The sequence below is a fragment of the Rhea americana genome, unplaced genomic scaffold (genome assembly GCF_003343005.1).
Source record: "Rhea americana isolate MKP2758 unplaced genomic scaffold, rheAme1 scaffold_26, whole genome shotgun sequence".
Lineage (NCBI taxonomy): Eukaryota > Metazoa > Chordata > Aves > Rheiformes > Rheidae > Rhea > Rhea americana.
Genome location: NW_028186379.1, coordinates 1271769 through 1287662, shown reverse-complemented (window position 1 = coordinate 1287662; position 15894 = coordinate 1271769). Strand labels below are relative to the sequence as shown.

The 15894-nt window shown below is 35.8% G+C and overlaps 1 protein-coding gene across 3 annotated transcripts in view; it reads left to right on the top strand.

The window, feature by feature from the left end:
• The window catches only part of KCNIP4 (potassium voltage-gated channel interacting protein 4), a 204670-nt gene that overhangs the window by 181330 nt on the left and 7446 nt on the right, over positions 1 to 15894 (top strand). For all 3 annotated transcript variants that reach the window (XM_085307494.1, XM_085307495.1, XM_085307496.1), the window contains 3 exons: positions 1675 to 1744; positions 8398 to 8468; positions 14662 to 14769. In XM_085307494.1, coding sequence (XP_085163620.1) covers positions 1675 to 1744; positions 8398 to 8468; positions 14662 to 14769 — 249 coding nt within the window. The remainder of the gene's footprint in view (positions 1 to 1674; positions 1745 to 8397; positions 8469 to 14661; positions 14770 to 15894) is intronic.

Below are 15894 nucleotides of genomic sequence, written 5' to 3'. Positions count from 1 at the left end.
TATTGTATGCATTTATACAACTCCAAAAGGCTTCATGTTAAAAGACAAGCAGCATAGTAAACCTAATTAGGGACCACAGATACACTGGACCATCTGACTGCAGTCTTTCTGTGCCACTGGTAAAAGCAGGGATGTTTTCAGGATGCCCTCGCACCCAAATACATAATAGGCAGGGAGATCCTGCCTCAGTTAACAGATTGCTCCTTACCTGGACAGGAAGATTTCTGATGAACGATAGAGATGCCGGATCCATTGCACTTCTCTCCCCATTCCCRAAAGGCTGGGGTCTGAAAGGCAGCGTGGCCAGCAGCTCGGATAGAGCTGGTCATGTGGAGCTCTGTGTCCTGCCTCCATCAGTGCCAACCTCTGGAGCCAGGAGCAAATAATGTCCTGCTTCTGCCTCCATGGCTGCTTTTTGTCTGATCAGACAGAATTGTCTCTTAATGTGCATTTATGCATTCTTAGTTCTGGTGAAGATCTGATTTTGGCTGAGAGTAAATTGGCATAAATCAAAGTAATCTTAGATTTGCAGATTTGACATGCATTTTCCAGTGCATTCATCTCTGAGTTAGCTAGATTACACTATTAGTTTCTTCGCATAAAATGCCATAACTGTAATATGTCAGTGTTCCTTATTTGATTTAAGAAACATCATGCTTTATCTTCATTTGAAAATATTTCTTTTCCTCAGTTTAGGACTAGGAGCCTATAAATTGGAGCTGTAAGTCCAAATAGTCAGCATAGCAATGGACAACAATAAATGTATGAAATTTAACACTTTATTTGTCTCTCGTCTGTTTCTAGAAATACTTTCCTGGTAAAGAACTTGCCATATTTTTTTGTCTTCCATATTAAAGAAGGAATTAAGGCAAAAATAAACTAAATGCATTGATCAAGTCATCTGCTTAGTCTGGCAAATTCAGGACTAGAACTCAGATGTCTTGCCTCTGATATTCCTGCACTAGCTAATAAACAATACTGTTCTTTCATCTCTTTACGTAAGTCATTTTTGCAAAGTCACTACTCTAATCCTCTTTTCTCCTCTTCTCTGCATCTTTTCATTTTCTCCTTAGTCTGCCTGCTCTGTAGCTTGCTGCTTATCCTTTCTTACACATTGCGGTTCATGAACAAGAGGTAAAGAGGTCGAAGGATCTGTGAGGCTCGCATGAGGCTTTCTGTGGCAGGGTCTTTTGTATKCCTCGGGTAGACCTTCTCAGGTAGACTGTGAGTGCAGATTCTAGTAACACCACCTAACTGCAAATGCAGCGTACGGTGCTGGGTTGGTTTCCATAATGCGCAAGCACCCCTTGCAGCGGTGAGGTGAGGGCAATCCCCCCCGCAGCTGGCGGCAGCACCGAGGGCTCCATGCGCTGCACCACAGCGTCTGCTGCTGCTTACGTCGTCRCTTAGTTCTCAGTCCTGAAGTTGAGATTACGGCACAAAGGAATAAATTGTTCCATGGGAACTCTTTAGGAAGATACCTTACAGTGATACATATTTAATGCATTAATACTTGGTTTAAAATGCAAAATTAGACTCTTTTTAAGCATCTTAAACTCTCAGAATCATGTGTATGTTCTATACTATTTTGTTATACGATCTAACACATACATAAATTGTCTGAACCAGATTAGATGGACATGCTATTTATTTATTGTCTTTAACTTTCTTCAGGAATGTCCTAGCGGTGTTGTCAATGAAGACACCTTCAAAGAAATTTACTCTCAGTTCTTTCCACAGGGAGGTGAGTACTTGACAGATATAATTAGTATGAGAATATATGGAGAATTATGTTTCTTAGTTTCTAACTCTTGCAAAACAGCCTGTTATTCAGATTAACAAGATAGTTGTACTAAATTCTGTTTGAACTCACAGGTTACTTGATGCCTGGACACATTTGAAGTTATATATTTCAGAATGAAATGCAATGATATCTACAAGATGTCAGTCTCTAGTTATCAAGTTGTGACATGGATTTATATATCTTTGAAAACTATGTTTCTCTGAGTAGGTTATTTCTTTTTAAGCTTTCCATGTGTTTCTCCATTGTCTTTCATTCTACAAAAATTTCACAGTAGGAATTAAAACTGTAGGAGGCAGCATGGGTATGATTCAAATCGAATTTCAAAGGGAGAAGCCCCATTGACTTCTATGGAGTTCCTCTACTTAAATGAGGGCTTTTATGCTACTCTAATTTCAGTGAAGGAATTTCCAAGGGTTTCATTAATTTCTTTATCTTCATTATCTTTTAGTGCAGTGAAGGTAACAAAAAAAAAAAGTGTAACTAACAATCTTTTGCCTTGAACTGCAGATTTTCTTTTCGTTTGAATTTTTTTCTCTTTTCTTCCTCTTCCTTTTTCCATTCAATTCTCCCTCTTCATATTCTCCTGCAGCACTTCAATCCTGCCTCTTCATCTGCTCCCACAGCTCTTGAGATTTGCATGTTTCCCTGGGACTGTTCATAGCTCTTTCTTTGCACTTATATTTAAAAAACCCACTTTAATTGGTAGGAACATAGACTCTCCCAATTAGTTTTATTTTAAATAAAAACCTAGAAGGTAAAGAGCAGCATTCTCTGTGGATTACCATCACTGAAATCCTCAGCAAGTAAGCACACTCAATAGGTAAGAACAAAAGGCTGAAAGATTTGACTTGCCTACTGATTATTTCTGTATCTAAGCTTTTAAACCAGACTAACAGTTTCAGATATTATATTTTTTAGTTACCCTGGCTTGTGAAAATCACTTCACTGCATGTGATTTAATTTACCTTAGAAATTTAAAATGATAACAAAATATATAAGATTTACATTCAAAATTGTTTATGGTCAAAAGTAAAGCAAAGAATTTATTGTTACCATAATCAAAATCGTAGGAGCCTAATGTATATTAGTCCAGATCTAATTGTTTCAGAAGAAGAAAGAATACTAATGCAATTAAAGTTGTTATACACACACTTAGTTTCCCCCCTTTTCCTGGTGTTATGCTCACCCTTCTGCAGCTCCTCYGCGTTTTACGGTCAGCGGTTTCATTCTAGAGGTGGTGAAGGGTGGTGAGCTGTTAGCATCAGGAGTCCTTTGCTGGGAGCAGTATGGTGGCCATGTTCATGCTGTCTTCTTCCTTGCTCAGGGAACCATATGGGGTCATTTTTATGTTTGTTARCATGCTTTTACACCTTTCTCTTTTTTTTTCATGGGTCTGCAGCTCCACATGACATCTGAATTGACAATATATAGAGCCTGTTACATATGTTAGATACTGCTGCTTTGTTCTGTTTGTTACTCCTAAAACTAGTTTTGTCCAGCTCTTGGTCTGCATTTCTCTAACTGACCGTCAGTGAGCAGTTTATGGCCCTGGGGTCTCCAGCACCAGCCTGTAACCYGTCCCTTATCCTCCCAGGCCTGTGCTCCTCCATGCTGCATCCTGTGCCTCCACTTCAAGGTCTCTGCTGTCATACCAGCCCTGTATTCCTCTACGCTGCGTCATTGTGTTAGAGTCATAAATGTCTCATTCTATGTAGAATAGCTGCTTGTTTCTGCTGCCTATATAAAACTATGGTTGTACCACACAAAGATAAACAAGAGGAAAACAAATTAGCCTTAGACATCTGGTCAACTGGAGAAATTGCAGTCACAGCTAAACCAATTAAAACAAAACTGCAGGCGGGTCGAGAGAAGTCCGGACAGAGCAAGCGTGACGAGCCTCTGCCTGAGGTCTTGGAAATTCAGTACAAACCTGTTACTAGCAGTGGCAGTACTGTAATACTGAGGAATGTGGCTACACTACCTGCTGCCATTTCAGCAATGGCTTTCCCCTCTCTGCAACTGAGGAACTACACTTTTTGGAAAAAATATGCTTTTCCATCTTGTTTCATTCAACTTTTGTAAAATATAGTAAAAAGATGTCTTAAAAAAATCAGTATCCCACCGACTACTACAAATCCCTAGCTTCCATTCATTTTTGAGCCCATACAATGAAGTTCTTTCTACAAAAGTCAAGTCCAAAACTCTTGTTTAGTTCAGTGGTATTAATATCGTAATGTTACTTGTCATCTTAGCAGCACTTTAGGCTTTACTGAAGTGGGAAATCTTTTTCTGCAGGTTTCTTGAAAAGAAACTCCATGCATTTGATTTTTAGCATGATAAGAAAATATCAAATCCAGATAGTTCTTTTATCAGTAATACATATTGTTTTGTACTCTCATAGACATTTTTTTTAAAATAACTTCTGTAATCTCAGTGAAGATCAGAAGCCATTTCATTCTGCTTTCCATGTTCAGTAGCCTCCACCTATTTTCTATTCTCTTACATTCATATTTGATTTTTTTATTGTTTAAGAAACTTGAATACTTTATACAATTATTACTCCTAACAGGTAATTATTAAGCTAATGAGTTTTTATTCTTGGGGAAATAAATATTACAAGTATGTGACAAATTTATATTTTGCTTTCAATTTCTTCTTTTGCAAAACAATAATTTTATATTGTTTAAAACATAACAATATGAAAAGAGAAAGAAATACATTTTGTAGTGTAATTATTACTTGGTCATCATTCCTCAGAGCCTGTCTCATGAAGCTTTTCAGCAGGCTTGATCACTGTAGTAATTTCAGCTGGATAGAACAACGACCCTATCTTACACCGAAAACCATGAGGACATGTCTTTTTATTCTTTTCTATTGGATTCATTCTGATTTTCACTAGTCTTTCATCAAGTTTTTTCATTTCATCCTATAGATAGGAATCTATAAAAGTGCTGATTTTTGCCATCTGATTGAGGTCTGGGAACMGAAGTCTATTCTTTGGTCCCCAAAATAGTAAAGATATTTTCCAAGCACAGTTAATTGTTTGTGTTTGCATATCCCTGCACRTTAACAACCAGGTGAGATCATCATGTCAAAATATCTAATTAAGCAGACAGATTAGATACTTAAGTCTTTGAATGTATTGCCAACATATAGTATGCAGCTGAGGCCCTTGGATTTCAGTTGCGCTTACAATATTGTTTTCATGTATATCTGGATATTAAAAAGAAAAGGAAAAAAACCCTTTTGTAATTCTAGAGAAAGAACGTGCTAGTACATCCCAGAATCAAAACTTAAGCCATGTATGTACATCTGTGCCCCAAATATTCAATGTAATGCAAAAATGGACACAACAGGGTGTATCATTATAACTATTCATATCATTTAAGGAAATGGAATGACATTGTGTAGCATTTGAGCTTTAGGGTGACCAAACAATCATCAAAAAGTCATTTTCCCATGTCATGCATCAAGTCCAACAAGGGACTTCCAGGATTATCCAGGATAAGGGTCAGGAAGGATAAAAAGGGAACAAGGGACCCATATGAATAGCAAAGGAGATGATAGAGAAYTGCAGCAAAACCAGTGTATTTTAAAAGGCAGAAGCTTTTTGAAAAGCTTTCTCTGTCAGAAAGGCACTCCAGTGAAGGTAACTTCTTTTYAGTAAATGGGAAAACTGTTACTCTATAGGTGAATAAATAAGCCTCATTAGCTCCCTTGCATTCATTCAACACTCAGTTCAAATGATTGTCTGAAATATAACCTGGGACTTGTWCTTAGACGTACAGGTCATAGATGAGTCAACATTGAATAATTATTATATTCCTTCTCAGTTATGAACAGAACAGCTTATGTTCATGATTTGATAAGGGATACTGTTGAATACATAATAACTATCATTTTTTTGTCTCCAGTATTTAAGATGCCTTAAGTGCGTATCTCAAAGGATTTTGCATCTGTTCCTACCTCAAYCTGTCAAAATATTAATGTAGCCTACTAGTTATATGAGGACACTGAAAAGAAATCTTATTTCCTGATAAAGTAAAGCCTACTGTGTCTACTGTGATTAACACTGAAGAGTTAGGGAGGGAGAAATCACATTCAGTAGCACCGATTAAAGCACTAGTGTACCATGCTCTACACTGTTTTTGAAGATAAAATTTCAGAAAATTTCAACAGATGTTTTCCCAAACAAACAACCCTGAAAAAGACCCGAGAATTTTTAATTTTTTTTCAAAAAAGGTTATAGGCAAAAAAAGTGCTGCAAATACAGATTTCTTTTTATTTATATGCCAGCATACAAAAAGGGTATTAAATTGTATCATATATGGGCAACCAAGAGTAGGGGAAAAAAACTTATTTTAACACAGTGATATTCATTATAAATCCTCAGAAAATATTTAGGAATATTTTACCTGTTTATGAAATTAAGGCCAAGAGAATGAGAAGAGACATAATAATCAGTTTGCAGTAATTATACCTCTATAATATTTTTCTTCCAGAAAAKAGTTCAGAATATCTTCTGTTGTACAACAGATGTCTCAGCAGCTTATAAAAAATATGACTATTAAATTCCTAAATATAAACTGAAGTTAATATATTTAAATTTTTCAGTTAAAGTGGGAATTTGTATTTTAGGTCATACCTTCAGCAATTATACTGGTGGCTGGCTACATGCATGGATGAATGAATGTCTCAACAGTATTTCTTTTTTTTTGGAAATTCACTGAAAATAAATACATAAATGGACACAGCCAGGGTTCAAAGGCTGCAGAGTTTGATCTTGTTACARTTATTTCATATCATACAAAATTGACATACTGAGGTAAGATCAGAGATATGTCTGACTAAGGTCAGTCTGAATCTGTGAAGTACAAAGTTCTGAGTATTAGTTTATTTGGCTTCTTCAGATTAACATGCCATTTAATTCTGACTAAGGCTATCGCTCAGTGAAATTCAAAAAAATTGTTTGGGCTGTGACAAATTCAATTTTCTGGGTTAATATGAAAGGTAAACAGTTTAGGCCCAAGAAATAAAGAAAAGGCATTTCAGTAAAGGGTACGAAAGAGAACTCTTGTTCGAGTAGAAGGGGAGAACAGGAATTTAGCAGAAAATACAATATAAGAGATCATTACCCTGGATTTAAATAGGCGTGGCTGAAGTGCAACAGATGAAAATTAAAAGGCTGAGCAATTACTACTGTTTGGGATATAGGGTATTTTGGTTAGCTGTTACAAAAAGTTCATTTCAAAGCATTTGCTGCCCATGATGGACCAAAATACTGTTGGGAAAAGACTTCCCTTGTAATATTTGTATCYTGACTGAAGTGTTGTTCTATAGCCTCAAGAAGAATCATTTTTACTTCCAGGGCAACATTCAGATTGTGATCCTCTTTGATTTTGCAGTCATGACTATGGCCAAGAAGCATGAATTTTCTTTGCCTCAGTTCCTCACCTATAAATGGGGGGCACAACACTTCTCACCTTATTAAAAGCKTATGTGGTTAATGTTAATTAACCTAAAATTAATATAAAGTGGAAGGACAAAACAACAAGTGTTATAAGTAAACAGTACCTCAGCCTATGTTAATTTGCATGGTTTTGAGAGACGGAAAATACACAGAGCAGAGCTGACTTCCATAACCTGAGCAGCTGGTAATTTACATCAACGGGCAATCTCTGGAGAAGCTTTCTGTTTCCCCTGGAAATGTGTTTTTCCTGGAGCAGTTTGTGTCTCTTGGAAGTAATTTAGTGGAAATGGGAAGATTGATGTTTACAAAAACTTATACTGACATATTTACATTGGATGCTCCAATTGTATTGTGTTTCCAAAAGGAGCCAATATATAAATAAGGTTGAGTCTTATTGATAACTTTGCTTAGTTGCCGCCATTTTTTTTTCCCCCAAAGCTTTTAAACATCTAGCTCTAACGTGATGTTCATGGGGAGTAAGCCACAAACCAGCTTCAAGAATCTGCTTCTCTGGATAGGATTTTTTCTCACCTATGGGCCACYATTCATTAGTCAGGTGTGCAAAGTAAACTGCTGAAGCTGTGCAGCAGGAGCCTCAGCCGTGGCATCTCTCTGGGTGACTGCTGCACTAYGTTGAGCTCCGAGGGTAGTAGGAGCTTCTGATGAGCTTATCTTCACCTTGGGTAACGCACTCTGTCTTCAGAGTAAAGCAATGCAGCAGATGCACAGATGGTAGAGTCTGCTTCCTTCATTTAAAATAAATAAATGAACGCATTTTTCTTTGTTAACACATGAGATAGATAGATCTCCTATCATGGCYATTTCACTGATAAAGCAGAGTTCTCAGCACAGATTGTTTCAGAGTACAGTAACGTGACTTCTTTGCCATTCTTTCAGGTAATGATGATTACTATTTTGCATGCAGAAATCATGATGAAAATGAATACAGATATTCTAGCACAGACTTTTATAACTCTCATTCCTAACACTATAGTTACATGTACACTTGCACTTATGATGTATCCTTCCTTTGCCAAAAAAATGAAATTAAATGCAAATTGAATGAAATTAAATTTAAAAAGGTGTGCTCACTATAAACCATTCTTACTGTTTTAAATTGTAGATTCCACAACTTATGCACATTTTCTGTTTAATGCATTTGACACTGATCATAATGGATCGGTAAGTTTTGAGGTAAGTGCTACTGTTAGTTCTTTCTCTACAGTTGAATATTTTGCTACTCTTTGTAATTGAGTTGGGTTTGGTTTTTTTTGTGTGTGGTTCACATTAAAACTTTAGCTTGTGTGGCTCAAGACTCAAATTTTTCCGATGTATTTATAAAAGCCATTATTTCTTCACAATTGTATATCCCAAACTGTAACTCAAACTATGCCACGTACGTAATATTTTTTTTTTTTATAGATCTGTTCATTCAAAAGGCAACCTAATTTATATTCAAGGTACCTAAATGAATACTTGATCTTCCTGATTGCCTCCAGTAGGGCAAGGAGGACTCTGGCTGATGTCAGTGAACACTACGCAGCCAAACAAGGATTGCTCATGCACACACAGCTTCCAAGAGGAGGCCCTACAAGAAAGGCTTTAAGGCAATTGTATTTAGAAGCACAGGAGTTTAAAATTCATTCTTCTTCCACTTACTTGCTCAATCTTCTTTCATAATTCTCCCTCTCCCTGCTAAAGCCGATGGCAACATGCTGGCAACACAATAAAGAAGGCAACTCCCTGCGGTAGTGCAGATGAAAGCAGGGTGTACAAGTTTCTGCAGAAAAGCTATTTATTTAAACTACAGGATTAAAAAAAAATCAGTTCACCTGGAAAAGGATATGCTTGCTTTGTCATGTTTTGCATTATGTTTTTTTTTTATTATTATTAATAGATAATATCCTTACAAATTGAAACCGGTTTGTTATAAAATACACCCACTTTCAATTTGCTTATACATCGTATAAATCTTTGTATGATTTACTTGAGTGAATGATGTTATGAAATTTTTAAAGCATTTTCATCGTTGTATTGATTTATTTGTTTCATTGATGTAATATGGAAGGAGAAGCCTTTGCCAAGCAAGTGCACTGTAATTACAAAATCTAAACCTCAACTGGGAATATAGCCAGAGCATTTTGGTGGGGATTATTTGGGTTTGTTTGAAAAAAAAAACATGAACCCCCATCTGCCTATTTCTAGTCAGCTGAAATCAGTGGCCTCCATGTGAAACTACAAGCAGGAATGTAGATTTTATCCCCACCTTTTATATACAGGCTAATTCCACAAGGTATCCTTCTGCTCAAGTCTGCAGAAGCAATACTGGAAAGGTTATTTAGCATCAATTTTTGAGAAACATTTTTGCTGCTACTTTATATCATTGGAAAAGTGAGAACAAAAGGAGATATATCTTTCATGAACTATTTTATTGACATTTGAATCTCAGAAAGAAAGCCTTAAGAAAATGCAGAAGATGTAAAGCATTTTTTAAGGGATTTGAATATCTGGAAGTGCAGCTCCTTATACAAAAAAAAAAAAAAAAAAAAAAAAAAAAAAAAAAAAAGCTTTGGAATAAAAGAAAATAGGTAACAAAAGAAGTTGTGTTTTGCTCAGGACCAGAAGAGACATTCTCCAGCTTACTTCTGTTCAATATCCACTCAGACAGAGTGACCCAGACTTTGATCTCATTTACACTAATTGTAATTCCAGCATAACTCAACTGCTGTCAAAAGAATCTAGCTCTGGGTCTTTGTAACATGTAGCAGCATAATACTTATAAACGGTATGACAGGGATTCTAAAATCCTGTTAAAAATGTTTGCATTTTTTTAAGTATCTAAAAGTAGCTGTGAATTGGGAAACAAGATGAAATGTGAAAAATACAATCCCGTTATTTATTTTCTGCTCAATTTTTATCCTACATGCAACTCTGCCATATTCTTTCAATACCAATCTATACTACCATTTGCTCCAGCACAACACTCCTACCAGCACAAAAAGCAGAGAAAAAGGGGCTACTTTAAAAGTTTGGAGACTCATTCATCCCAAGTTACCTTCTTACCCTACAAAGAGCAGGGTAGCCGTAAATATAACTTAATATAATTATGATCCATGAAGAAAATATTCTTTGGCTCTCTTCTATATAAAGTGGACATGGAAATGTAAATTGGTACTGGAAGAATTAAAAATATAACTTGTAGGTAAGAATGGTATCTTCTGTCTGTTGCACTCTCCTTTTTCTAATTATGCTGTAGTAGCTGGAATTATGAGAATGAAGAAAGAGATCATTTGTTCTAGCTTTTGTATCTTTTTTCTTCAGTTTTTTCAGCTATCAGCAATGAAGTGTTAGACTTCAGCATAACCTTGTATAACTTAAGCACACATCTTTGTCGGGTGAGCTTGCTTAGTAAGATTGCTATGTACTTAAAATTTTGCTCATCCCTAAATCTATATACTTTCTGGTAAGAACTGGTCTCTCTAGCCAAAGCTATTTTAGTTAGCGTAAAAATAAATATTCGCAGAAATAGCTGCTTGAACCTATCTCTGCCTGTCCCATGACTGTGTCAGTTCTTCACCTGTATTTGTTTTCTTTTGAGACTAGCTCATTTCATTAGTTATGCAAAATAGTTTTGCTTTAATATGAGGGATAAACATGCTTTCTAAACAGCCAGTGACCCAGCTGTTAATGTGCCCTTTTGGCATGTTAGTGAACTGTGTTCCCGTTCTTTTTTCATCGCATAAATGTGATCCAAATGGCATTCTCTGCAGTAAACATGAAAGGATCTTGTTCATGTACTATATGAAATAAGCTAATTTTTCTAAGGATATAATTGTCATAAGCATTTTAATCATAGCTACAGAGAGGCATTTTTCCTCTTAACAGCAGCTCCTCCAGGCTATCAAAGACCTTCATTGTCTGCACCAGTGCTCCACTTTTTCTGTGGATAAATAGGCATCCAGCCCACAAATTCACTGCCTGATTCCTTTCCAAAATGCTAAGAGCTAAATCCAAAATGGCACCTACTTCTTCTGGCCTTGAACAAGATGTAAATGAACACATGATCAGGTGGATCAATTTTAAGCTTTCCTGTGGATTTAAGATAACATACTGTTAAGCTTGTCACTTAATGAAATAGTTCTCCCTAAGGACCAAGGGAGGAAGCAATCAGAAAGTCATCAACAACTTCGATTAAATTACAGTTTAAATGACAACTTAAGAGATACTTAATCATTGTTGGGGGCGGGGGGAAGGAAAACAGTTAATCACAGGTTACAACCAGAAGTAGTTTAGGCTCTAGTTCAGAACTGAAATGTGTACTGAGCATACAGAGGCACCAGGCTCTAATGCGGATGTTAAGATGCTCTGCTTTGCAACAATTTACTGAGACATCCTCTCTTCTTGTAGAATCCAAGTTAGGCACAGGAGAGTTCAGCATTTGACTGGGGTTCTCACAGGTACCAACATGCTCAGCAGGAAGCTAGGGTTGGAAATGAGAAACAGTGTGGTCGGGACTAAATGGAAGTACTGTGGCACAGAATCACGTTTCTAACTCTGCCATCACAGACTAAACAGGGACCTGACCTAGAACCTACTAACACAAAATGATAAAAACAGAGATGTGCCTGAGCTCCAGCCAGTCTCTGGAGTTTTAGATTCCTTTGTGACCCTTGATCCATCTGATGCGCTTCTCCTCTGATTAGGTGCTCCACTGAGCAGGACTGTCCCCTCTCAATGGCCAGTCTTGACAGCCTTAGAAGATGTGCCTGAGCAGTATTGACAATCTTCCTTCATAAAGTCTTTAAAAGTAGAATCCCTTTCTCTCTCCAAGAATCAGATGCCTACAGCAGAAAGAAAAACACATCTGAGTTTATTAAATACAGTGATGGAGATTTGGTTCATGATCCTATGCTAGATGAAGGAGATTCACTGCATCGTTACTTATAAGTGTATAGATAGACTCTCTCTGTACTTGGCTGCTATTTTAAGCACTGTTGTGTTAGTATGGTGTTCTACACTGGTTTAACAGCTTAATAGCTAACATGCTTAAACAGCTTCTGATGATACATTGCCTTCTACCATAGAGGGTCTCTCCTTTTTCTCTTTATGAATCTAGCCCTGAATGCCCTGTGGATTTAGCCTGCGTTCATTGAATTGGCTTTTCCATTTCTATATACTTGTATTGCTATATTCTTAAATTGTATAAAAGTAAGAAAAGATATATATATATGTATATATATATATATAAAAAACTTTCCTAACTGGTCTTTAGTCAACTCGTCACAACTTACTATTAGCATAAATCTTTTTTAATGTTTCTGAGATGAACTGCTACACCAGGGACTTTCAGAGAACATTTGAACAGGAGCAGTTTTCCTGAACAGAACTATTTGGGATTCCCAAAGGCATTAATGCAATGTAGAATGGAGGTGACCTGCCATTGCAAAGTTTAGAGCACCCACGTGGAAGGTTTTGAGTTGTTCTGAATTTTAAAAGTATAGCATATGCAAAGTGTAGTGTCCTCAGTATGAGGACACAATGCAAAATAGTGAAGTCAAGCTTTGAGAATGCATGTATTTTAACCCTGATGATAGAAGGGTTGGCTCGTAAATGAGGATATATGTGGTGCCAGGAAGGCAGCTAACATAGGGGTGGTGCATCAGAAAAGGAATAGAAAGAAATAAAAACAGATATAGTTTGAACATCAGAATAAATACAAAAATGTTGCTGGTGTCAAATTAAAAATAAAATCAGGGTTCTGAGATATTATTGCAGATCTATGCAGAAGGCTTCAGGAAAAGCTGTATCAAGAATATAAAACAGTGCAGAAAAATATGGTACCAAATGTAAAAAGGTAGACTGCTAATACTATAATGTGATCAGATCTGTTCTGAATTTCTTGAACATTTTAATACTTAATAGCACAGTGTTAAAGAGCTGTTTGGAGATTTAACCCTGTGACCCTCAATTAGTCATTGAAATACAGACAAGATAAGCTGACTAAAACTCAAAATCCACGTATTCATTTACCCCAAAGGGCAAATGTACCAGTAACAGAGACATTTATGACAGACTAAGAAAACCCAGAGCATACCACTTGAATTGTAAAAAGGCTGAAGCTGTCAGAAGAGCTATGCATACCATCAGAGGATGTGTTAYCTGTGTATGCTTGGCTGTATTGGGTATATTTACTTGACTGTGGTACATTAAACCTTTGCTAGTGCTGCTAAGAAATTATATAGCCTCTGTCTCAATGCTGCTCTAAGATTTCCTGTATTTCTTTGACAACATTTTAGAAATACATACTTAAATATAAGCCCTTGCAATATTCTTGTTGATCTATCACGGGGGTGATTTCATGGGTTTACAAGCTTATCAACTAGAAGGTGGGAGAGAAGATTTAGAAAACATAAACTAATTGTTTTAAAAATACGTATCTGATGGTTAATGAATGTGCTGAGAAATGCAGAAGACGCATGATGACACATCCTAACTGATATTTTCTCCAATCTGGAAGATGCTTACTAAATGTAAATGAGGTTCATGCTGTTAAAAAGTATTAATTATGAAATAAAATCTAGTTCTAACACTGATGTAATGTGAATGTGTTAGTGCTTAGAATTCCTTGCCTGCTGGGCAAGAGCATAGTTGGACTAATCCCATTATTTATAGCTGACTATATGATAAGTTGTCAGTTAGTGATAACCAAAACCTAAATTTAAATAATCATCTCATTGGGGTTTTTGTCTTATTTCTATGGAATATAGAAATAGAGCACTGGACCATTAATGTGACCTGCAGATACATAATAAATACTACTTCCTATTATATTCTCAATAAAATGTTTAATTACTGTAGTATATTGTGGCACATAAGAAGTTTGACATAAGAAGGTTGACCGCGGTAGGCTGATCTAAAAGGAACTACATAGTCCATTTTACAACATGCTATAAATATATCAAGAAGTTAATGTTCCTTAGTGGATAGTTCTCCAAAAATCAGTCTCCTGTGCTTAGATTAATCAAAGTTCCAGTTAAATTTTGTTCTGGACCATTACACCATGGGGAAGTGCTTTTCCCTGGCATTAAGTTCAACAGGAACTACTAATATGTGAGGCATTTCAGAGGCTAAATCCACTAACAGAGGAAAGTTATAGCTTATTTTATATAATACTACTCAATCTATTTATTATAACAGACAGAGCATARACTGCTGTATTTATTAAAATAACATGCAAAGCCTAGCACTTACTGTTAACTGAAAGAAATAAAAGCAATACATCTTTCAACTTTTCTGTGGTTCTGAAGAAATTATTATGCTGGATTTCTGAGTATTTATGAAAAATTGTTCAATTCCAAGCTGACCAAGATCTTTTGTTTCTATTTAGGATTTTGTTATGGGTCTCTCAATTTTACTCCGAGGGACAGTACAGGAGAAACTGAACTGGGCTTTCAATTTGTATGATATAAATAAGGATGGATATATAACTAAAGAGGTAAAGTCTACTTTTTACACTAATCACTGAAATGACATAAGGTTGTGTATGTTAGTCCTGCTTTCAAAGAAAAAATGATTTCAGAACTCTTGTCAAAATTATGAAGTTAATAGTAGATAATATATTTTCCCAACAGATTAAACATGTTAAAAAATAACTAATTTTCTAATTTTAAAGGCGTATACGAAAATTGAACACAGAAAACCATCCTAAAATTGTAAAAGTCCACAATTCTTAAGATATTGAAACATTTAGCATCAATTTATATGTATATGAACATACAGTCACTTTGGAAAAAGTAGGTTGATAGGATATTTGAATGAAAGAACATAAATGGTCCTTAATGGTTACTTATGTTTTGAATCTACTCCTAAAATTGTTACCTGATGTAAAACATATATAAAAAGATTCCTAAATCGTTTACTTTGCAAGGATATAAAAACACACCTAACAAATGAGTGACCTCCTAGAAATATATGATTTTTCAAAAATTAGGTCCTTTTAGATATAAAGGTTAATTTTGAATTTTTAGAAAGACACTTTATGACTATTACAGAAGGGCCACCTATAGAATAGTTTCTCAGCATACTTCCAGAATACTCATATTTATAATCATGCTTGTAGTTTTCACAGGCAACTCTATTAACAAAATTCAAAGCTTTTGATAAAGAAAAGGAGGTCTGTGTGTGTGCGTGTGTGTTGCATGTGCATGCTGCATGTGTGTTTTCTCTATGGAAACTCAGGCAGAAGAAGGTGATGTGTTTTAACTATTCAACTGCTGTTACAGCACTTTYCCTCTTTATTTTTACTTAATAGATCTTGAGAGATTCTTTCCACAATCAATATATTTGTACAAATTCTAAATCATTTAAGATCAGAAACATACATCTGCATTTATTTAACAAGTTTATCTTTTTAATCTCAACAACAGAAACTATGAAAGTTGATATAATATGTTTAGAATTTCTAAGAAGGTAGCAGGTAGTTCCTTCTTGAAGCTGTTCAATCAAAGATTTACAGAGGCACATTCTCAAAATTTTGCTGTAAAATGCAAATGCTAAAAATTACCTGTCCTATGTCAAAGTAATAGCTACAATGCACCTTACCTTACACAGGCACGTTTCT